We start from the raw sequence: 24,040 nt of genomic DNA on the forward strand, positions 1-24,040 counted from the left end.
ATGATGATTGACCATTGTACCTCAAAATTTTCAAAATCAGTTTTTTTCCTTTTATTGATGTTTTTTGAATCATAAAAAACACAATCAATGAAAGTACACTGTTCTGTTTTCAAAATTAACAGCCTTTTAATTTGAGTGGCAAAATGACAGATAAAGATTATTTACTGGCAACTGTTCTCAGCACACCGCCCGGAATCCAAATGTGACAAAAGCACAGTTCTGTTCTGATGCATGCATCGCAATGGGATCAAATTTAATCCGAGTAAACTCCAAAAAGCAACAAGTAAAGATTAAAACTATGCTTTGCTTTTGGCTGGATCGTTGTGGGGCGGGGGGGATCCATACAATTGGCATTGGACTACAAAAAGACACTTGTTTACGAAGTTCTATCTAGTAAATTCTTGACTCTAATTACATCATCTGGATAAGTAAAATGCATCCCCTCTCCCTCTTGGTTTTGCACAAAACTAATTGCAAGCCCCAAAGGCTGCTACACGTCTTACACCTTGGCTTATGAAGACGATGTTGTTGAGTTTAACGGCAGCACACTTTCAACAGGGGCAGGTGGCGAGGCAGACTCATTTACCACATTCTTTGAAGATCCAAACATCTGCAAGTGTAGTGAAAGCAGATCACCAAATAACTAAACACAATGGTGCTGCACTACAAAAACCCTAGCTTTAAAATCAGAGAATCAGATCATCCTTGCATAGAGAACCTTTGTCCAGACAGAGAATCCAAGGTACTTTAGGGTTAGGGTTTCGAAGGGCAATATCTTTTACCTTCTTAAGAGTGTTCTTGAAGCAGGCCTTGTGCTCATCCATGGAAGCGTGAACAAACTCATCGAAGTGATCCCTGATGTCCTGCACAAAAGATGCGCCATCACTTTTCTTCCTTCTGCACGAAGGAGGAGGAGATGATGATGGTGCTGCTGCTGCAGGTGGTTGAGGTGTCGATGAACCAGAGCCGTTGGACATCTTGGAAACCATTGCTGCTGATACATCTGAGCCATCAGTTGACGCCATGTCTGTCATTGGAGTCCCCAATAACTGCACCAGAAGATCGGGTTGTTCAGTAGCCCCCAGTGACCTAAGTTAATAACATGGCACGATACACACACACTTCATAACTAATCTAGAATTAAACAAGAGCATGAACTCACACAAAAGCACCACATTTGGTCAATACATAAAGCCCATAAAAGGAAACTCATGATAAATGCACATCTCTGGCCCAGTGTTCGGGAAAGGGTAGCCTCAGCTCATCCTTCAGCCCGTTGAAATCCAAAATGGTAAGTTGAAAGCATCTCTAAAATGAATTGAGCCGGTTGACCAAAATGCAATAATAGTGTTAAATTTCAAGATCAATTTTCCTGCTTAAATCAAAATGAAGGACATGTGTATGCTGCCTAAATTTTAAAATAAGTTTCTGGACTACTGTCCTGGCCTATGTTGATCTACAACATTTATATGAATTGCATGCATGTATGTATGTGTGTAGCAATAAGGAATTTTTTATACGTATAGATTAATTCAAGGCCTAGCGTTATCAAAATAAGGTATGGGCAGTTATGGTTAATGATATCAGATCTAATAATCATGGGTTGATGACATGTGCAGGACGCTTGAGTTGAGTTTCCACACATGCATTGTTAGAATTAATGCTCCAAACATGTGCTTGGTCTCCTAAGGTTATTTTCACATTATCTCATTAAGAGTCAAACAATGAGACATACTTTTACTTTAGCCTGTTATCCTTATTAAAGGATACAAGAGACGCATCTTCCACTTGCCAAAATCATCTCCACCTTCCTAGATTTTCTCCACCACTTTTCCTTCCATCAAGGCCATGATTGTGGGCCAGCCATTGTACCTAAAGCCTATCAATAGGCTCAATGTTTAATGGAAAGCAGTCATGGCTCTTTGCTTCATTTTCATGATTTAGTGCTAGCATACGTTGTTCTGCAATCTTAATATTTAATTAACAGTCTTATCATGACTAATATGCTTTATAATCCACCCTAGGTAGATTAGTGCATAGCACATCTTTTGATAATATGGTATCAGAGCTACTAGCGATCAAATTCTCCAAGTTGTTTTTACTGTAAGCGACCTGCACTAGCAAGGCTTTAATATACCTGATGCTCTTCTAGTGTTCATCTTCACCGCCTGGCAGACCCTACATCCAAATTGGTTTGACGTGCTATGCAACTTCACCACTTTTGTCACCTGACAAAGGTCATACATGGCCATCTAACTGCCGAGTTGTTGCCTCTGCTTCTACTGCTGTCGCTGGCGAGACTGATCCACGATCTGCTAAGCATATCCAACCACCGTTGCAGTTGCAGACGCCTTATGTCAAGCTTGCTGACACAAAGCCACTTACAGTACCGCGGCTACATCTGGGTACATCTAGAGCAACCACCTGGCGGTGAAGAGAGATCGTCCAGCTGTCAGCAAATCAATTAACTGGTTTGTCGTGTTTTTTTTATTATTTTTAACAAAAATCTCTATTTACATTACACTTGGCCTTACATTGGGAGATGTTCACATGGAGGCAAAAATGAGGACATCTTTGGGCTTCCTTTCTTCATGAATGATGAGCTACATTAGAAACATCACCAGCTTTACAAACTTGCCATTTTTTATCTAGCATCTAGTTCTGTGGGTAAAAATCTTCTTCCTAAAGCACATAACTCTTTCTTATAGCTTCATGACTTATAGCTATGTCCACTAGCAAGAGTGTGGTTGAAATCATCAATATTCCATCTTATGAGAGTGAATGCTCATCATTTTCTTTGGTCAACCAACCCTCCAAATCTTCACATGAAGTAACCTCTAGGAGAGAGAAGCTACCCGCCGTTAGAAGAAGCATTAATAAGGCACCTAGAAAGCTATGGAATCCAAAAAAACCCTGGTACTATAAAGAAGCCATTAAAATAGGACTAGGTCCTTATCTTGCATCAAACCTTCATTTGTATGAGACAAGCAATATAAAAGAAGACATGGGTTATTAACTTTCTTGTGGGAATTATTTTTCACTTGTGTCTTATTTTTTTCCGTCAACTTAATTAAGCTTGTGAAGCATTAGACACTACCCTTGCTCTTGCAAACGGTAAGACCTTGCTATGGCTCCTAGTGAGGTGAGAGAAAAGTTTAGAGGGGAAAACTTTCACACTTGGCAAACCAAGATGAAGTTTAATCTCATGAAAAAGGACTTGTGGAACATTGTTCAAGGGAAAGAGGAAAGATTTACTACTAGAGAGAGTAGTACACAATGGGATTTAAAGAATGATATATCTAGACGAATCCAGAAACATGCCTGAATTCACCTTTTAGGAACGTGCATGTTATATACTCATGGTAGTCAACCCACAAGACTATATAACTATCAACTCCATTATGCATAGTATAGGGGATTTAAAGAATGATAAGGCACTAGGAATTATAGAGAAACACTTGGATGACACTTTTGTACATTACATTTACACTTGTGATACAGCTCAAAATGCATAGGAAACTCTAGACAAACTATTTGGTGCTACATGTAAACACATCAAGATTAGTCTCCTAGTGAAATTCTTTGGGCTTCACACGAACCCCACAACTACTATGCCTGCCCACATCAATGATTTTAAAAGCCCCTTAACACAACTCATAGGAAACAAGAAGGAAATAGAAGATGATGATAAAATTGCTGTGTCACATCTTGATGAATATTCAACCCTTGTAACAACTCTTTTAAATCTTTCAACTCCATCCCTCATCGACATTGAAGCTTTTCTCTTGGAACAAGAGAAAAGGATTCTAAAGAAGAATGAGTACCATGTTGATGGTGCTTATTTTGTCAAAGGACAAGCCTCATCCTCGAAAGCCACTCCTCAAACCAAGAAGACCTTCAAGTGCTTGTTATGAAAAGAAGAAGGCCCAAAAAGCCTATCTTGCCGAAGAGAAGAAAGAAGAAGACTCTCCATCAAGGCCACCCATGAGACCAACCTTTGCTTTGATGATTGTGATTATGCCTTTTGATGGACTTGGCCCATTCTATTGGAAATAGCCCCACAACTACAAGCACTCCATAAGCACATTAAGCAACAAGATAACTCAAGAAGACACAAGATGTAGTCCACAAAGAACTAGGCACATAGCCCTTTTATTCAAGTGCTAATACAAGAGTTAAACAGTGGTTCCAAGGAGCTAAGTGTGGCCTCCCAATTTATAGAGAGAGGATGCAGAAGGCGTCTACTTCCATGACATCACCCATGATGTATAGTGTCCCTTGAGAGCATCTAAGGCCACCTCCAAGACCTCTTCAAATAGGGTGCCCACATGACCCATGCCATGTGACACCCATGTCACCTAGACACCTATTTCTGACTAGCTTATCTAGTCCCTTTTACTCCTTGTAAAAGCACCCACCACAAAGATTAAAGATACTCCAATACTCCCTCTTGGTTTAGCTTCACCACGCACGGTAAGCTCTTACCAAGTTCAAGTTCTTTGAAAACACACAAAAACATAAAAATGCCCACTGGCTAGAAATATTTACAATGTTTATTCAGTCCTTTGCTTAAAAGCATAGTCTAAATCAATAATGACCGTGTTGGCCTCTTCCTTGCCCTTGTCCTTAATCTCCTTCAACTTTTCTTCATCAGCCTTTTTCTAAAAGCAGTCTTTAATCATATGACCTTTCTTCTTGCAGTACAAGCACAGTTTGGGTCCCTTCTTCTTTTTCTTCTCTTCCTTGGACATCATGGCAGATTCTGTAACTGGTACCTCCACACTTGCGGACTCAATGCCATCAATTGAAACTCCAAGTCGCTTCTTCCATGACCAAATGAGATGCTGCACTAACAAGGGTTAAATTCGATTGGTTGGCAATAACACCAACCACATTGTCAAACTTTGGGTGCATTGAAGAAAGCAACACAAAGACGGCCTCTTCCTCGATAATGATTACCCCTGCCCCTGAAAGTTGGTTCACAAGACTTCTTATATTGCTGAGATGGGTTGCAACATTATCCTTGTCTCCCATGTCAAGTCTATACAGTCTTTTTCTTAACCACAATCTTGAGGCAACGTTAGTTTGACCAAAGATACCTTTAAGCCTAGTCCATGCTTCATTAGCTAAAGCAGCACTTGCTACCTGTGGTATTTGAGTGTCATCTAATCCTTTGACAAGGAAAGCCAAAGCTTTCATGTCAAGTGCTTCCCAGACCTTTTGTGCCTCTGCATCCCTGGTTGGTTTCTTGTAATCACCCTTTGTTATGGTCCAATAGTCCTTCTCTATCATGGCCATTTGCATTTTTATGGACCATGTGTGATACTTCGTACCTGTTAGCACATTCATCCCCAGTTTCTGCCCATTTCTAGTGTCCTTTTGGTCCCTTTTGCATGACCCTTGATTATGGACTGGCCACCTCTTTTTTCCATATATTTCTGGGATTTTTTCCAACCTATTTGGTATTTTACCAATGTTGGGGTAAAGGCATTATGCCCACCCTTCTAGTGTGTACAAGCCCATAAGTTTTATAGTACATAGTACACTTAGTACTTTTAATGTACTAAGTGCACTATGTGTACTACAGCAAATATACGTGTGATAGGGGAGTCACACACTCATACTTTGTGAGTTGACTTATCCCCACACGTCTCTCTCTCTCCCTTCTTCTCTGTGTTTGTCTCCCACATGAAACCCTAACTGTTTCAGCTGAGCTTCTTTAGCTCCCTTCAACGAAACCCAGTGCTATGGACAGCCCACAGTCGGATAGTGACAGGGCTGATATGGCCAAGATTCCGTATGCTTCAGCTTGTGGCAGTCTCATGTATGCCATGGTTGCTACCAGGCTGGACATTGCATTTGCAGTGGGAGTGGTTACTAGATACATGGCCAACCCTGGAAGGAAGCATTGGGAAGCAGTGAAAGGTGTCATGAGATACCTGAAGGGCACACAGGATATGTGCATCTGCTTTGGCAAACAGGATGCATTAGTGCATGGTTACACAGATTCGGATTATGCCAGTCATCCAGATAACCGGAAGTCTGCTACCGGTTATGTGTTTACATTCACAGGAGTTGCTGTGTCATGGATATCCAGGATGCAGAAGTACACTACCTTATCTACTACAGAGGCCAAGTATATTGCAGCCACAGAGGCTTGCAAGGAGGCATTGGTTGATTTGGGTTATACAGGGGATATTCCATTGTTGCATTGTGACAGTCAGAGTGCCATTCAGTTGGCAAAGAACCCTGTCTTTCATGCAAAGACGAAGCATGTGGATGTGAAGTGTCACTTCATCAGAGAGGTGATAGAGAACAAGCTGATTTAGCTTGTCAAGATTCATACGGATGACAACCCGGCTGATCTGTTGACGAAGAGTTTGCCTCCAGAGCGGTTTGCTCATTGCAGACACTTGATGGGCATTGGATGAGGCCAGTTTCAGCCTTGATATGGCCTCGTATATTATCATGTACATGCTGATTTTTTCTTTTCCTTCATTTAAGGGCACTTTGCCTAAGTGGGAGGTTGTTGGGGTAAAGGCATTATGCCCACCCTTCTAGTGTGTACAAGCCCATAAGTTTTATAGTACATAGTACACTTAGTACTTTTAATGTACTGAGTGCACTATGTGTACTAGAGCAAATATACATGTGTGATAGGGGAGTCACACACTCATACTTTGTGAGTTGACTTATCCCCACACGTCTCTCTCTCTCCCTTCTTCTCTGTGTTTGTCTCCCACATGAAACCCTAACTGTTTCAGCTGAGCTTCTTTAGCTCCCTTCAACCAATCGGCCACAACTCATCTGCTCCAGTCGGCCAGCATATTCAGTCCCAGTTGGCCAGCACTCTCCACCTATAAATAGGTGGGACTGGCCTCTCACTTTTCATTCAGTCTTGTACATATTTTGCTCCCTCACTTATGAAACTACTTGTGTCTCTCGCTTGGGACTGTTTTGCTTCAGTATATTCAGCATAGTTGCTCCATCTCTCTCTCTCTCTCTTGCACTCTCTATTCAGCACACTCTAGTGCCCCTTTGCTTCCGCTCTGTGCACTCTTTCATGGTATCATCACTCCCGGTTCAGCGACTCCTCTGCTGCCCCAGATTCAGCGCTATTTTCAGCACCCTCTCCTCTGCGTTTTTCTCAGATTTGCAGCCTCTTTGTTGCTGCGTTTTCTGGACAGCATCGGCTGATCACTTCCTCTTCAGATTGGCTTCATCGCTTGCAGCCATCAGGTAATTTTCTGATCAGCGTTTCATTCCACGTGGAGTTTGGATATAGGCGGCCTGTTTTTTCAAGACAGCAGCCCTTTTCTGGCTGTGTTTTCCTCTCCGGTGGTCATTCCCTTTTGCAGAGGGGGTTTGTGGTCTTTCAGGCTTTGGTGGCAACCTTGGTACCTGCGGAGGACACTTCTTCTTTGAAGATTGTGCGTTTTTCTTGAGGAGAGCCAAAGCTACTATCCTTGTTGATGCCTTTCCCTCTTGCACCCTCTTACACCATATTCCCAGGCCATGTGTGGCTGCCTTTCCTCTCTATATCAAATCTGCATTTTTTGCTTCCCTCTTCTAGTGACCTCAAGGTTGGAGGTACAGTTGACAGAAGCTTCTGCGTTATTTGCTACAGGAGGATTTTCGGGTGCTGTCTAGCCTCTTAGGGCTGCGTTTTGGTGGGAGGAAGGAACCTATATCAGCGTTTTCTGATTTGGACAATTTTATCTTATGAGGGTTGGTCCTATTGATTGGATCAATGATGACAACTTCAAATTTGGCTCCCGTACCACTCTCTTGTTATTTCCTTGATGAGGCAGACAAGTTGGATGGTGGTAACTTTCAATCATGGAAGTTGCAGGTTACTTCTATTCTCAAGGAGTATGGTTTGATGGAGTTTCTTTCGTACAAGAATCAGTGTTTGCCGGACCTTGCCTCTGCGGAGGATGTGTGTCGGTGGAGGAAGACTAACAGACAGATCTATGGCTTTCTCCTCCTGAATTGTCAAGATTTGGTTCTTCGACACTTCATCTATGCTCCTGATGATGCTTCTACTTTCTATGTGTGCCAGTTGCTTTGTGACCTGTATGGTGATGCCAGTGATCGGCAAATGGTTTCTGCTTCTGGGTGCTATGCAGCCAATGATCTTATGGATACTTCTTTTGGAGATGTTCCTGCAGTGAAGGATAGTGGGCTAGTTTTGCTCACTACATCTGAGGAGTTTGTTCCTCATGTTGCCTTGCCTTCAGTTTCCTTCAGTTTCTGTGCATACTTCTCCTTGCCAGGATGATATCTCTAGTAATGTTTTTTACGAAGACAGTGGGCTATCTTTGCTCACAGCTTCTGAGGAGGATTTGTCTCCTATTGCTTCGCCTCGACTCATTCTTCGTCAACCAGTGACCAAGATGTGTTGCTAGTCCCTTTGCCTTCTATGGAGGAGCCTGCTTCTACGCTGTGTGCTGCTATTGAGGAGGCTACTACTACTTCAGTTACCACTACTGCTATTTCCCTTACTCTGTGTGAGGATTTTGGATTGTGGTCAGGTGTGTCCGTGATCATGCCTGGGGCATAGTGGTACTTCCAGGGATTAAAGGATTGGGATATGGATTTGGTTGGGCTTGTGGAGTACCGACATCAGTTTTCAGAGGGTTGAGTTCTTACATCTGGCGATGTCGACCTTCGAGGAGAGTGCTATCATAGAGCATTTGGCTACTCTTGGTACAAAGTTGGGACAAATGGACTCTTTCTTTTGAGGGTATTATCTTCTTGGAGCTACAGGCTTCTAGGGATTCCTGTGACATTGTGTTTGAAAGAGTACACAGAGCAGAAGCAGAGTGGCACTAGAATGTGCTGAACAGAGAGTGCAAGAGAGAGAGAGAGAGATATAGAGAGAACTATACTGAATATACTGAAGCAAAACACTCCCAAGCAAGACACAGATAGTCTCATAAGTGAGGGAGCAAAATATGTACAAGACTGAATGAGAAAAGAGAACTATTTATAGTGAGGGAATGCTGGCCGACTGGAGCTGATAAACAGGCCGACTAGAGCTAATGGACATGGCCAACAAACATGTTGCCCTCATGAATTTGTTTCCCTGTAACTCTGGAAGAACACTGAAGAAAACCAGGCGGAGGAGCAAAAGGAAGCTCACGTAACCCAAAGTCACGAACTGTCTGATAATACCAACCAGGTACAGATCTGCTCGAACTCGCCGGAGGAGGAGTAGGGTCATCATCATCTCACTGAGTATCCTCAGCTGGACGTGTTACAGAAACAGCGGGAACAAGAGGAGGAGGAGGAAGAGGTGCAAGAAGAAGAAGCTCACCACCCCCCTCTGAAGATGTAGGAGTCTCGTCGAACACCACATCACCGCTCACAACAACTTTACCGGCCTGAGGATCATAAAGACAATATGCCTTGGACACAGTGCTGTATCCGAGAAAAGTCATGCGCTGAGACTTCGAGTCCAACTTGGAGCGGTGCTCCTTAGGCACATGAACATACGCCGTACACCCAAATATCCGGAAATGAACAACGGAGGGCTTCTCACCATGGAAAGCCTCATATGGAGTTTTGTCAGGAAGAGCAGCAGCAAGAGACCTATTCTGAATGTAGACAGCAGTGGAAGCCGCCTCAGCCCAGAAACGTCGAGGTAATGAAGAATGCTCAAGCATAGCACGGGCCATCTCCATAATGGTCCTATTCTTCCTCTCGGCAATTCCATTCTGTGATGGAGTATATGATGTAGTAAGCTGTCTCCGAATGCCATGTGTCTTGCAATATTGCTGAAACTCCTGGGATGTGAACTCACCCCCTCCGTCGGTCCTGAGAGCCTTGACCGAGTGACCGGTCTCTTTTTCCACCTCAGCTTTCCAATCACAGAAGTGATGAAAAGTCTCATCCTTGGTCTTCAGAAAGAAAACCCAAGTATATCTGGTAAAATCATCCACCATCACGCGCATGTACAACGCCTTACTCAAAGGCACGGTACTCATAGGACCACATAAGTCTGCATGAATGAGAGCAAGTGATGTCGAAGATCTATGTGTCGCCTCCTTCAGAAAGCAAGCTCGGTGTTGCTTCCCCTGTAAACAAGAGGAACAAGCAGAAGACGGAGCCTTGATGGTCGGTAATCCCTAAACCAACCCACTCTTCGAGGCTCACTGCAGAAGCTGATAGCTCAAATGGCCAAACCGAGCATGCCAAAGAGCAGAAGAAGCACCAGAAGAAAGTAGAGCGGTCAACTTGTAGAGACCACTATCTTGGACTCCCTGAGCCAAGATGCTACCAGTCACTTTATCACGAATGGTAATCTCATAACGAGAAAAGATCACCTCCGCACCCTGAGCTGTAAGGGCACTCACTGACAAAAGGTTAAAAGCCAAATCTCGAATATACAGAACGTCAGAGAAGTACCTCTTGTCCTCGTCAGAACGGAAGATGGGAATAGTGCCATGACAATGCACTGGCACAGAAGAAGAATCACCTAGAGTGATCTCGCCTGATCTAGCAATCAAGTCCTCCAACCAATCTCGATGGGGTGTCATAGAAGCAGTAGCACCACTATCAACAATCCAAGATCGTGACTGAGAAGTCGCAAGAGCAAGTATACACCGAGTACCTGCTAAGAGAAGAATGCCATCATCCTTCTTGGGTTGAGACACCGTCGTTGAGGAAGAGTTCTTTGCTGCTTCATCACACTTCTTCTTGTGACATTGTGGTGACTTGTGACCCTTCTTGCCACAATAATGACATTCAATGTCCTTATTCTTTGAAGATTTGTTGTCTTTATCCTTGTCGGAATCCTTGGAGTTCTTGTCAGAACCCCCTTTTCCTTTCTATTGTTGAGTCTTCCCATTATCTCGTGCTGCCAAAGCTCCATCGGGGCCACTGGAGGTGCCAGTCCGCTCCTCAAAGCGAGACTCAATCTGCATAATGGAGGGAAGAACTTCCTCCCAAGTAACTGGAACCGGACGAGGAGAAGATACCAGATGCTGAAAGTATGCATCAAACCTCTCTGGAAGTTTGGAGAGCAGCCGAATAGCTATATCCTCTGTGGAGATATCCTTGCCACAAACAGCAAGCTCGTCCCGGAGATCTTTCATCTTCGAGATGAAAGTAGATAAAGATGGAAACGCACATCCTGATAAGTTCATAAGTTGCTTTTCCAACGCCAAAATCCGACCCGGAGACTTAATCTCATAGAGATCTGCAAAAGCCTTCCAAACTTCATGTGCAGCTCAGCTGTACGCACGTGAGAGAGAACAGCATCCTAACAGTTCAACATCAGGAAGGAGAAAACACGTCGATCATTCGACTGCCAAATATCAATCTGTGCTTGAGTCGCACCACCGGAAGCAAGGGTGGGAGGGGTGGCATCGGCTGGTGTTACAAGCCAATCCCAGAGATCCACGCCACGCAAGGCCGATTTCATGTTCACCTTCCATAGGGTGTAGTTGGAACCATCCAACTTGGCAGACTCAACAAACATATGAAGAGAAATCAGTGCAGCCATCACAAAAGCTTGGGCTCAATCTCAAAAAAATGCACAAACTCTGAAGAAGAAGTGTCCTCCACAGGTACCAAGAGTGCCACCAAAGCCTGCAACACCACAAGCCCCCTCTGCATAGGGAAAGGGCCACTGGAGAGGAAAACGCAGCAAAGAAAGGCTGCTGTCCTGTATAAAACAGGCCACCTATTGTCCAATCTCCAAGTGGGAAAGAAAACGCTGGTCAACAAGTACCTAATGGCTGAGTTGATGAAGCCAATCTGAAGGAAAAGGACCAGCAGGGTGCTGTCCAGAAAACGCAGCAGCAAAGGGCTGCAAATCTGTAAGAAAACGCAAAGGAGAGGGTGCTGAAAACAGGGCTGAATTTGGGGCAGCAAAGAGGTTGCTAAACCGGGAGCGATGATACCATGAAAGAGTGCTTAGAGCGGAAGCAGAGTGGCACTAGAATGTGCTGAACAGAGAGTGCAAGAGAGAGAGAGAGAGAGATATGGAGAGAACTATGCTGAATATACTGAAGCAAAACAGTCCCAAGCAAGAGACACAAATAGTCTCATAAGTGAGGGAGCAAAATATGTACAAGACTGAATGAGAAAAGAGAGGCCAACACCCACTATTTATAGTGAGGGAATGCTGGCCGACTGGAGCTGATAAACAAGCCGACTGTAGCTAATGGACATGGCCGATTGGAAATGCCAGAAAGGCTGGGAAAAATCCCAAAACAATAGTAAAAAAGGGGTGGCCAGCCCACAAGCAAGGGCCATGCAAAAGGGGACCAAATGGGCACCATAAAAGAGCAGAATCTGGGGATGAATATGCTCAACCTCATTCTGAACATCCACATGTACATCCATGTGCTGGGCATCATTAAAAGGAGCATCATGCTCATCTTCCACGGGCAACTGCCCATCAACGATATCCTTGGTAGCAACAACTTGTTCTTTCTTAGGACATTCGGAGACAAAGTGGCCCATCTCACCACATTTGAAACAGTGGCCAGCAAATGTATCCCACCTCAATTCATACATTAAACTTTAAAGGTTGCAGCCCAGCCATATTGACACGCAAATGTGTCGGCCTAGGTCTCCCAGTATCCCACAACATGCATAGACAATTTCGGTTTCTAGATGTCATTCGAGGCACCACCAAGACATCACCGATACCTCGCATGAGACCTGGTAAAACACGCCAAAACATTGGTGGGAATTGTTTCACTTCAACCCAAACTGGGTAAGCCTGGTGCAACATATCTTGGTACTCTGCCATAGGCTTCCACGGAACCACATGAACCAACTGCCCATCCAAAAAGAGTGGCACCTGCTCCAAGACTGCCCTACGGGCTTCCGAAGTGCGAAAAAGTATTTCATAAAAGCCTCTCGGACCATCATAAATCTCCTCAAGTGCCTCAGGCGACACCAAGCGGCCCAACTATGCTCTAAGACGAGGCAACAACGGAATACGCCCAATACAGAAGAAGATGGCAGTACGATCATGAAAATCTGCTAGTTGTTGTAGCAACAAAGGAGTCTCCATGCATACATCAGCCACACCAGCATTATCTACTGCAGCCATTTGCACGCTATTTGCTTCACATATTCTTGCAGAAGCTCACCAGTGATCTGCAGCAAACGTGCAAACTCCGGAGAAGGTACCTGAGAACTTTCCTCTGCATTCTCTCCAACATTCACCGGAGTGTAGCTTGCATCAACATCAAGCCTTTGACGTTTTTGTTGCTCCGAGGCATCTGAAGCATAACCCACATCCTTCTCGATCATCTCCTCAATAAGATCCATGTTAAGGCTATTGGCAGCCATGCCACCAACAGCAGCAGCCGGGTCATCCAAATCCATGTACAAAAGCAAAGAAAACCCGTTCTCTCAAACCCTAATTCAGCACCTGAAAACCCTAATTCAGTACCTGCAAACCCTAATTCAGCAGCTGCAAACCCTAAATCAGTAACTCGATGGTTGAGGGCAGGTCGAGGAAGCAAGACGACTAGGAAGGGCTGTTGTGAGGGAAACCTTCAAGGGTACTGTCTGAGTTCTGCTGAGCTTATGACTACTCTGCCGTGCTTCAAAATCTCTGAGAAAGAGTGACCTTGGAAGAGAGCCACTGAACAACTGTTTTGCGTTGATTCTCTAAGCCAGTACACAGAGGAAAAAGATGGGCGAACTCGTAATGGCTAGTTGGCTCCTCTCCTTGCCAACACTCGAAGAGTCCATTTCTCTCTCTCTCTCTCTCTCTCTCTCTCTCTCTCTCACACACACACACACACACACACCATTCTCTCTCTCTCTCTCTCTCTCTCTCTCTCTCTCTCTCTCTATAGCAATCAAAGAATATCAAATGCCTCACATAAAAAACTCATCCAACATGATGCAAATGCCTCACATAGAAGCCTCATCTAGCATGATGGGTACTCTTTCAAAAAAAAGATTAATGTATTATTAGCACTACTCCCTCTTTCTCTCAACAAGGTTTAGAGCATACTTAGTAGAAGATGATTAGAGAGACATGAATCTTAATGAGAACTTAAACATTTCAAGTAGCCCCACACACACATGGGATACTTCTTTCATGAGGATAAGTCCCATTGAAAACATGAATTAGGAAATTAACACAAAGTTAATTCCTACCCAAACATGCATCACAAAGAGCTCAACCACAAGCTAGATATGCTCTACAAAGTACTTGACCAATAGCTAGAAAAAAACCTCACATAGAGAGAGTTGCCATGGCTCTAATACCATATTGGAAATAGCCCCACAACTACAAGCACTCCATAAGCACATTAAGCAACAAGATAACTCAAGAAAACACAAGATGTAGTCCACAAAGAACTAGGCACATAGCCCTTTTATTCAAGTGCTAATACAAGAGTTAAACAGTGGTTCCAAGGAGCTAAGTGTGGCCACCCAATTTATAGGGAGAGGATGAAGAAGGCGCCTACTTCCATGACATCACCCATGATGTATAGTGCCCCTTGAGAGCATCTAAGGCCACCTCCAAGACCTCTTCAAATAGGGTGCCCACATGACCCATGCCATGTGACACCCATGCCACCTAGACACCTATTTCTGACTAGCTTATCTAGTCCCTTTTACTCCTTGTAAAAGCACCCACCACAAAGGTTAAAGATAATCCTAAAGCTAAACCATTTATTCCAATACATTCTACTCTCACATCTTTTTATTTGTTTATGCTTAGGTACTCTTTTTTTGGCATTGTAAACCAAGAGTTTTCTATATGATGTACCATCTTTTATATGGGCATCTAGCTTAGTGAGATAGCCACTTTTGTGTATGGCAAACTCACCTTGGTCATCATAACCATTGTATCTCAAGCTTTGTAGCTACCTTTGATTGTGGGAGGGCATTCAAGTCTAGGTCATCTTAGCCATTTTTTGTCTTTTTCCATGTTTGGTTCATGGAAGGGTGTTAGAAATAATGCTCCAAACATGTGCTTAGTCTCCTAAGGTTATTTTCACATTATCTCATTAAGAGTCAAATGATGAGACATACTTTTACTTTAGCCTTTTATCCTTATTAAAGGATACAAGAGGCACATCTTCCACTTGCCAAAATCATCTCCACCTTCCTAGATTTTCTCCACCGCTTTTCCTTCAATCAAGGCCATGATTGTGGGCTAGCCATTGTACCTAAAGCCTACAAATAGGCTCAATGTTTAATGGAAAGCAGTCGTGTCTCTTTGCTTCATTTTCATGATTTAGTGCTAGCATACGTTGTTTTGCAATCTTAATATTTAATTAACAGTCTTATCATGACTAATATGCTTTATAATCCACCCTAGGTAGATTAGTGCATAGCACATCATTTGATAATATACATGCATGTGTACACGTGTGCATAATATATGGTGCCCTAAATTATTATTTTTTTACTAAACTGTGCATCTAGCACTTTGATGCCTTGTGGATATGTTACAGGCAAGTGCAGGAACATGAGGCTGCCAGACACTCTACGTATTTGTGGCCTCTGTAGCCTGCTTGACCTTCTACCTTGCACTAGCCTTCCCTTGCTCCCCTATGGCTGCCTAGAAGAGATGCTTGGGCATAGATGTGATATGGGTGACAAGGACCCCTAATATAGGGGATAGAGGGCTTGTCCGCTGCAACTGGTCACAGACCAATCGTACCCCTGAAAGCCCTTCACATGGTTCACACATGGGCACCCTTTCTTTGCACACTTGGCCAACCAGGTGGGCGCCTGTTTGGCTTGCCCCATAGGCCGCATGAGTTGTAACACACCACACCTGTAGGATAGCATGTACACGCCCATGGGCACGCGCAAGGTGCAACATGGCACTACCACATGTCAATGTCACATGGCAATGATGCCATGGCTGCGATGACATAGTGTCCCCACTAACAAAAATCCAATGTAACCTTGCTAGAAAAAAAAAGAGCCCCACCTCGTTAGGAATTCCACCATAGGTTGTGGACCTCGCCGACAGCAATAAAACAATCTGACCAATGGCATTGATGCATATATATACATGGGTGGCAAAATCGTCACAGTCATCTACTTTCCTTAGTGTTGGACTTCACAGAGCGTTCCTCTTTAGGAGTGCTAGCCTGGCGTGTACAATAGGTCACAGGTGTCACCATTTGGCTATCCAAATGGTCCACCCTTGCATTGAGCTTTGTGCTTTGGACTGGCGCTGCCCGACAGGGTCCTGGATCCTTGCATGTATCTTGGACGATACAAGCTTTTCAATGGGCCTAAGTGACCTTTGTCTATGCCCGGAAATGCCTACCTACTTTACTAACTTCATGAACGGAGATTGTCCATGCCAATGGTGCATTGCATACATGTGTGTATGCTTGAAAACTATTGTCATGTTTACGGGCTACCCACGTGGCTGTATAGTCAGTTGAAAGAAGTCAACCAGCCCCTATGTGAAAGCCTACACCTGCCTGAGTGCTCGAGAACATTGTCCAAGTCGAATACCTGATGGTACACTCAATTCCACTGCAATCAACTCAAAATGCAAGGTAAACTCCTATAAAGCCTTTAGGGGTGTGAGATTCTTGTGTTGGGCTTTGTAAACTGCTATGAACCTATGGAGGTGTGAAGAACTAGTCATGTATTCACTTTGCCCTGCATATCTTGGTCATATTGCTCTAGGGACTGGTCCATGTGTGGCCAGAGACAGAAAGCATCTACCAAAGACCCAATGGGCCTATGAGACCAAAGTACGAAAATTTCCATGGCATATCTCATCATGGAACGAAAAATGAAATAAAACAATGGCAAATCTCATCATGGAAGGGAAAATGAAATAAAACAAATCAAAACTATCTCACTGGAGTGATACATACAGAACTGTCCATGGAAATCTCATCATGGAATACCAAGAGCACGAAACCTGAAATATGAAGGGAGAAACAGCTCCCAATAGCCTTCTGCGGAAGTCCGAGAACCAGCTTGCAACAAAAGTAACGATCCTTACACAGGACGTAGATTTAAAAGAAAAGAGAGAGCGTACCTGGAAAACTGCGCAGAAAACGAGCTCGAAGAAACGCTAGGAAAGCACAACAAATAGAAGAGGTCTCTATCTATACGGTGCCTTGGAAAGAAAGGCTTCTTCGAACACCAAGTGAAAGGTCGGGCTGTGACGTGTAAATTAGGCAGGGTTCACATTGACGACCGGACTCACCCTACCCTCAGGTTTTCCTTGCTTATTGTCCGGCCCCCCACATGGTTCGACAGCCCGCACCCCTTCAAATCGTATATGTGATTGCCTGCGATATTGGTCAAAAACTTTTTCCTTCTTTACCTGCCACACCACGTTCAAGTGCATCAAACACTTGTCGGCAAGAATGATGGCACCAAATCTCCTCGGCTTTTCTCCTCTCCACTCGCTTTCAAGCTCCACCTCCTTCCACTTTCATGCTCTCTACAAAAGCTCCATAAGCGATTGCTACATGTATTTTTCGATGTATTCATTCATCAGAACTATCACGTGCACTCGAGGTGGGGGGAGACTTATATTAAACATCTACGAAAGGCCAAAATGACCCATGAGACCAAGATGTAATACAAAGACCACGATGATCTTCAATTCACTCGTCATTGAAACATAAGCTAGAGACGTTTCTGTTTATACTCTTATCAATGTCATTCTCATCATAGATGGATAAATCTCCCTAGAAACTGAACCTTTCTATCACGGAGTTTGGCTTGTTACTAACGTAGGATTACTCATTAGTTGCATTGGGTCTGTCACTTAGCTGAAAGCTATGAAAGCATTTCGTGGCACCTTAAAATTGGAGCTGGCATAACATCGTGAAGTTTCCCTTCCTTAAGATTGATTTTACATTGACAAAACTAGGGTCAATACCCTCCTTAAGATTGATTTTACATTGACAAAAACTAGGGTCAATATCCTTTATTTATGCCTCCATTCTTTTGTGAGTTTGACACTTTCCTAGGCCATCCGAGGGTTCTTATCATCTCCCAAGTTCATTTCGGATAGTTCATCTTTTAAACCCACCACTTTTGTGCATGTCCTTTTCATATGCTTCTTCCGTAGCAATTAATACTTTAATCTCTTCCATAACTTCAACTTGCTCTATTTGTGGAAGAATCAGCTTGACCCTATCCTCTAAATTTCACGATGTTATGGTTTCCTTCTTCCTCCTAAATTTTAACTGTTCTTTTCTTCTTCCTTTTGAATTTCAAGTGTATGCTTTGTTGTGTCATTCGTTAGATCTGTGGTCTGATTTTGGTGCTTCTGGCACTATTTGGCCCTGTGCTACACCTCTGCTACTTGATGTAGATATATCCAACAATTTTTGGCTCTAGACTGCACCTCTGATGCATCCTGATGCATTCAGCACTTTTTGGCTCTGCATTGCACCTTGGATCCTTTCTAGTTCTTTTAGACTAATTCCTTTATATGTGATCAAATGGCTTCCTGACTATCTACTACCACCACCCTTAGAAGGGGAGCTTTCTGAGCATTCCAAACCTTGCCCTGAGCTTTGTGCACCATCTTGGCAACTTGGTTCTGGCCACGGCTCTGCTCCTCCCAATTTTGGGGTTTTTTATTTGTCCTTGGTCCATCCTCTAAATCAGCTACTACTACTGCGCCATATGCCCTTGTGATTACCCCATGACAGGAGGCTTAGAGGTTGGGCCGAATTGGACCTCTCTGCTTCTGTTTTTTGGAATTCTTGATGATGCTACCACATTGGACACTCCATTTTATGATGATTGATTTCTTTGGGTAATAGCATTAGAAAGGTACGCCTACTGCACCACCATGACCTTGTCCATAAGGATGAGCCTATGGTATACATATAGTGACGTGGTTGACTGGTGCTATTTATTCAACTGGAATTACAGCCTTGGTTTGCTCCACCTGATGATGCTGGTGGCGGGTATAGTGGCGGGTATAATGCACTTTGCCATTATACCAACAAGCCTCTATAACATGAGTGGTGGTCTGACATATAGCACAGGAGGGAAAAATTTTACATTCCTCCCTGTGATCTTGATTTAAACACTTCATACGCACCATACATGGGATCGCAACCTAGATCTAGCTCCTCCTACACTTGCACCCTAAAGCGTTAGCCTATGCTGCCATTAGTCGTTCTTCGACCGTCCTCTACTTGTAATTTTTCTTCTTTCGGTTCCTATGCTTGGATTTTGAATTTGATTCCGCATCCGAGACATCATCCAAAGTGTTGTTCTCTTGCTCATCCTCTCACTTTTTTTTCCTCTTCTTTGAATTCTAGCTATCCCTTAAACTGTGCTCAGATCTTTGAGCAGCTTCCACCATCCCATCAAATCTATTGATGGTGAGATCAACAAAATGCTATAACAAGCTTTAACTTCTTCTATAGACCCCGGACAAACCATTCTCCCATAAGTGCCTTAGCTAGTCAATCTGTTGGGTCCACCAGACTCCATAGAGTGTGGAATTTAGTCGCGTAATTTTCTACCCGCAAGGTTTTTGGCTTCAAGGGCATAGTTTCTCTAGCACTTGCGAGGATTTCTTATCCTTCTGGAATCGGTGCAGAAATGCATCGTGCAGTTCCTCATATGTTAGAAATGGGGCCATACTGCACATGCCAATTGGTCTTCTACCCATTAAAAGTGCCACTCAATGTAATGTTCTCAAAATTTACCACGTCTGCATTCAGATCCTCCTTCTTCTTACCATGGAACTTTAGATATTTGAGATCCATGATATTGAGAAATGTGATGCCATTGAGCACAGGAGTTGGTAGGGAGTAAGTATGAGTCGTCCAAATGAAGTGCAAGCCTAGCAACCAGCCACATGAGCAAAGGTGGATACCAATGTTGTACCCATCCATTAAAAAAAAGGGCAATTTCAAGTAATGAAACATGAAGCAAAAATTCAAGAATTGGAGCACGCATTGAGTAAGTCTTGCATTTGATTATCTCTTAAGTTCCTTGTTTGCTTAATCTTAAGTATGTTTTTGTTTCATCCTCCATAGCCATAGCTTGAGCTTGATCCATGTTTCTTGACATGGTATCATAGGCAGGATGGCTCTAGCTATGGTAGAGTATTTCTTGCATGTAGGTCTTGCTCTAGGAGAAGGTATCTTTTTTTTAAACTCTTGGAAGTGGTGCCAAGAAGAGAAGCATCGGTGACAAGAAGAAGAAGAGGTGGAATTAGGGCATCTAGGTAGCATCACTTATTAATAGTGGTTCTTGTCAACCATGATAGGACTAGTATGCGTGGGTACCTTGCATTGAGAATTGGTGGGTTTAGCAAAAGAAAAGGCAAGCTAGGAGCAGAAGAGAAAGTGTGAAAGGGAGAGATAGAGAAAGCAGGCGGTGCATTTAGTCTTCCCTTGCACAAATATCTGTGGATGAAAGTGCCATTAACTTAACTTGAAAGTATTATTAGGGCCTTATCCAAGGCTCATTATTCTAATGTTTATAATAAGGCTTATAACTTTAATAAGCCTTATTAAAGATTTTGAAATGCATGCTACTTCATAGCAAAGCACAGGCGAGAGTAGCAATTAGCGTGTAGGCATCCAGCTCGCATTTAAAAGCGACGACTTCCATCTCACAGAAGTGTATATACAGCAGCAAGGCACCTCATTCAAGCAAGACGGTGGGCAGCAACACCTTATCACTCAGCAACCTGTGTGGCAACGATCACAACTAGCAGCATATAAACCTCATAGTGGCTCGGCAAGCAGTAGCAGAAGAGTAGCAGTCCTGCAGGCAAGCCAAACAACCAAGTAGTAGAGCAGAAGAGCAGCAGTATTGCATGCAAGCCAAGCAACCAAGCAGTAGAGTAGTACAAGAGCAGTGCGTAGCATGAGCTTCTCACGGACAGCAAGGCGGGTATAGTAAGAAGGCAGCACGCAGTGCTATCAATAAGATCGACAGCATCTCATGGCGACAAAAGAAAATGGCTCAGCACGGCAGCCAAGCGCAATGCACAAGCCAGAAACGCAAACGAGCAGGTCTGAGATGATGCACCCTCCTCCATACAGCCAAGATAAGAGCTTAGGTTTTGTTTTCCTCAAAACCTACGGTCCTAACAGTATTGGTGTAACTTCGAAGCCTTGCATAAGAGGTTGTTCACATGGAAAAGAAATCATTCATTGCTAATCACATTGACACCAAGCAACAAGTGTATATCAATTGTGTCATTTGCAAAAGCTTTTACGAAGACATCATTGACAATTTATTCTCAAAAAAAATTGTAACTTTTGTAAGCCGCCCATATGAGCAGGCAAGTGAATGAAAAATGGAACGTAAAAGCGGCCAAATGAGCACGCAAATGAATGTATGTGTGAAAAAAGAGTAGAGAATTTGTAAAAATGTCACAACCAAATGAGCATGTGAGCATACATGTGGCAAAGAACATGGAATCCACACCAAAGGAGCTTCCAAAGAGCTAGAGTCAAAGCCAAGAGCAAAAGACCGAGAGCAAAGAAAGTAGCAAGGGATCTTCATCAAGCAAAAGCAAGATCTCAAGTAAGCAGCACAGGCAGCAACACTAAGCAACAAAGGAGCTCCCAACCACTACCCCAACAAAGTACCTTTTGGGATCTTATTCCTAAGCTACCCCTCAGCTAAGGTAAAAGTAATAATAAAGTTAAGATGGGCTATTTGCTAAGCTAACAAGGAAAGCTTCAACTCAAATCCATGGGAGGGTGAAGATGGCTAGTCTCAAGATTATGTGCAAAGAAGAGGAATCGACACATCGTATTTCATTCAACATGGTGGCTTGAAATGAGTAGTGGTGGGGACAAAGCCATGTTCAAATGGTGGCTTACAATCAGTGTGAAATGAATCCAACGCTAAAGGCAGAGAAGACTGATACAACTCTACATGCGAATTAAGAGGAGAGATCACTCTCTCACACATGCCGGCTATGGCGGCGGGTGAGTTCTCCTCCAACTTTGCATAGAGCTATAGCGTGTACTCGGTCCATTAAAACCAGTTCACATGATGATGTATCCTTATAAAGAAAGCTCTGTCCGAAGAAGGAATCTAGGCATCTCTCATTGGGAACTCGCCACCTGCCAATATGTCCAAGAGCCTACGTTTTCTGCATTGTGAACCAACTTTACATGTCTAGCTACATATCAAAAAAACTTTAATGTGTCAAGAGAAAATGTGTGATCATACACGAGTAATCTTTGCTTGCTTGGGAGTAGTGAATTTGCTCGCCTTTTCACCCCAACCCCAGTAAGAGATCATCTTCTTGACGAACTCTTTGCCGGCAGTCAGGGTTGGCTATTTGTGCCAGCTCATGTCCTCTCTTTTTAAATAGCACCTCCATCTCCTTGAGGGCGTTTTTGTAATTCTTATCGAACATTTTTGCATTCTGATTGTACTTTCTACTCCCCTGCTTAGGCAAAACCATTGACCTTCTTTTGGTATGTGGCATCAAACTCAAACTACAATGCATTTTTGTTTTAGAAACAACATCTATGGAAACCAAAATATGACTTTATGGTAGTGTGTTTATGCGGTGCCCACATTTTTGCATTCTGATTGTACTTTCTACTCCCCTGCTTAGGCAAACCATTGACCTTCTTTTGGTATGTGGCATCAAACTCAAACTACAATGCATTTTTGTTTTAGAAACAACATCTATGGAAACCAAAATATGACTTTATGGTAGTGTGATTATGCGGTGCCCACATACCTTGAACACCAATTGAGAGAGGAGTGCCATGGGGAAGCTTCAACCACTTTGATCTATTAGGCCCCCAATGACAAAGAGTTGGCAAATCGTGGCACCACTGATAGCGACATGATTATTTTCAAGCGTTGCACCAGATGTATTGGTCACCTTGCTTCATGTGGCAACTTGCAACATGACCACATCTTGAGATAGTGTAATCTCTTCTAGATTTTTGGTGAAGCCCTTGGATTTTAAATGTGTTTAGGGAGGCATTATGTTAGGTTCCTTCTATGCCGGGAGAGGTTGTGAGGTTGTGAGAGTATGTGCTAGAAGGGGGGAGGTGAGGGTTTGAGATGAAGAGATTGACGAGGTGAGGGTTTGAGATGAAGAGATTGAGCGGGTTTAAGAGGGTGAGAGGGGAGAGGAGGTTTTGAGAGGGTGAGAGGGGAGAGGAGGTTTTGAGAGGGTGAGAGGGGAGAGGAGGGTTTAAGATGGTGAGAGGGCGGTGATTATAAGGGGGAGCGAGAGGGGTTTGAGAGGGGGAGAGGAGGGTTTAAGATGGTGAGAGGGGGGCGATTAGAAGGGGGCGAGAGGGGTTTGAGAGGGTGAGAAGGGAGAGGTGGGTTTAATAGGGGGTGATTGAGGGAGAGGTGGGTTTAATAGGGGGTGATTGAGGGAGAGGCCATTTGTTTAGGGGGGCGATCAAGGGAGAGAGAGGTTGTTTGTTAGGGGGCAATTGAGGGAAAGAGCCATTTAAATGGCGCTTGCCACGATGGTAGGCACCATGTGTATTGCCCAAACTCGAGCAATACACGTGGGGTTGACGTGGCACTACCATGTGTATTGTTGCCTGCACACAGGCAATACACATGGCCTACCATGTGTATTTCCCATGTGCTAGTAATACATGTGGCATTGCCATGTGTAATGCCTCTACATGGCATTACATGTGTATTACTCGATTGTTGTTGGCGGCGGGCAATACACATGGCGCACAAACATTGGTGCCATGTGTAATGCCACGTCAAGGCATACACATGGCATGTACCATGGAGGGAACGAACGTCGTTCGCTTACTTTGTGCGCACCCCAGAGGATAAGCGAAGCCCATGCAAGTAAACAAGATTGTGTACAGCAGGTCTAACTTAAGAGTTGTATTTGGAAGTTGTATATGAATGAACTTGGTTTTATTTTTACTTGGAAGCAATAATCTCGATTTAGAGGATGTAACGATCAGCTTCATGAATTTGCATGCTACTATACAACTATTAGATATCAAGTATCTATGCCAATCAAAGACTATAATCCATAATAAAAGATGTTATCTTTGTGAACTTACTAAATAATCAAAGGTTACACGCTTAAAGATTTGAAAACTATAACATA

At 43.5% G+C, this 24,040-nt stretch overlaps 1 protein-coding gene across 4 annotated transcripts; it reads right to left on the minus strand.

The window, feature by feature from the left end:
• Positions 1-144: 144 nt before the first annotated feature.
• LOC147618562 (uncharacterized) lies at positions 145-17,159 on the minus strand. 4 transcript variants are annotated; one of them, XM_086775012.1, is made up of 3 exons: positions 17,009-17,159; positions 783-1,049; positions 145-610 (listed from the first exon to the last, which is right to left on the minus strand). In XM_086775012.1, exons 2-3 carry the CDS (start codon positions 1,032-1,034, stop codon positions 512-514), a joined length of 351 nt encoding a protein of 116 aa, XP_086631138.1. In that variant the 5' UTR covers positions 1,035-1,049; positions 17,009-17,159; the 3' UTR covers positions 145-511. The 4 variants fall into 4 exon arrangements, with proteins under 4 accessions (XP_086631138.1, XP_086631139.1, XP_086631137.1 ...); XM_086775013.1 differs by lacking the exon at positions 17,009-17,159 and adding an exon at positions 16,889-16,913; XM_086775011.1 differs by lacking the exon at positions 17,009-17,159 and adding an exon at positions 16,842-16,888.
• Between the last annotated feature and the right edge of the window lie 6,881 nt (positions 17,160-24,040).

Source organism: Cibotium barometz, chromosome 35, assembly GCF_041138505.1.
Source record: "Cibotium barometz isolate CiBa-2024 chromosome 35, ASM4113850v1, whole genome shotgun sequence".
NCBI classification, from domain to species: domain Eukaryota; kingdom Viridiplantae; phylum Streptophyta; class Polypodiopsida; order Cyatheales; family Cibotiaceae; genus Cibotium; species Cibotium barometz.

Excerpts from the sequence above, each read along its gene's own strand:
- LOC147618562 (XM_086775011.1), bottom strand. Across the intron at positions 611-782 it reads TCAAGAACACTCTTAAGAAG|ATGTTTGGATCTTCAAAGAA; the intron begins GTAAAAGATATT and ends CTACACTTGCAG.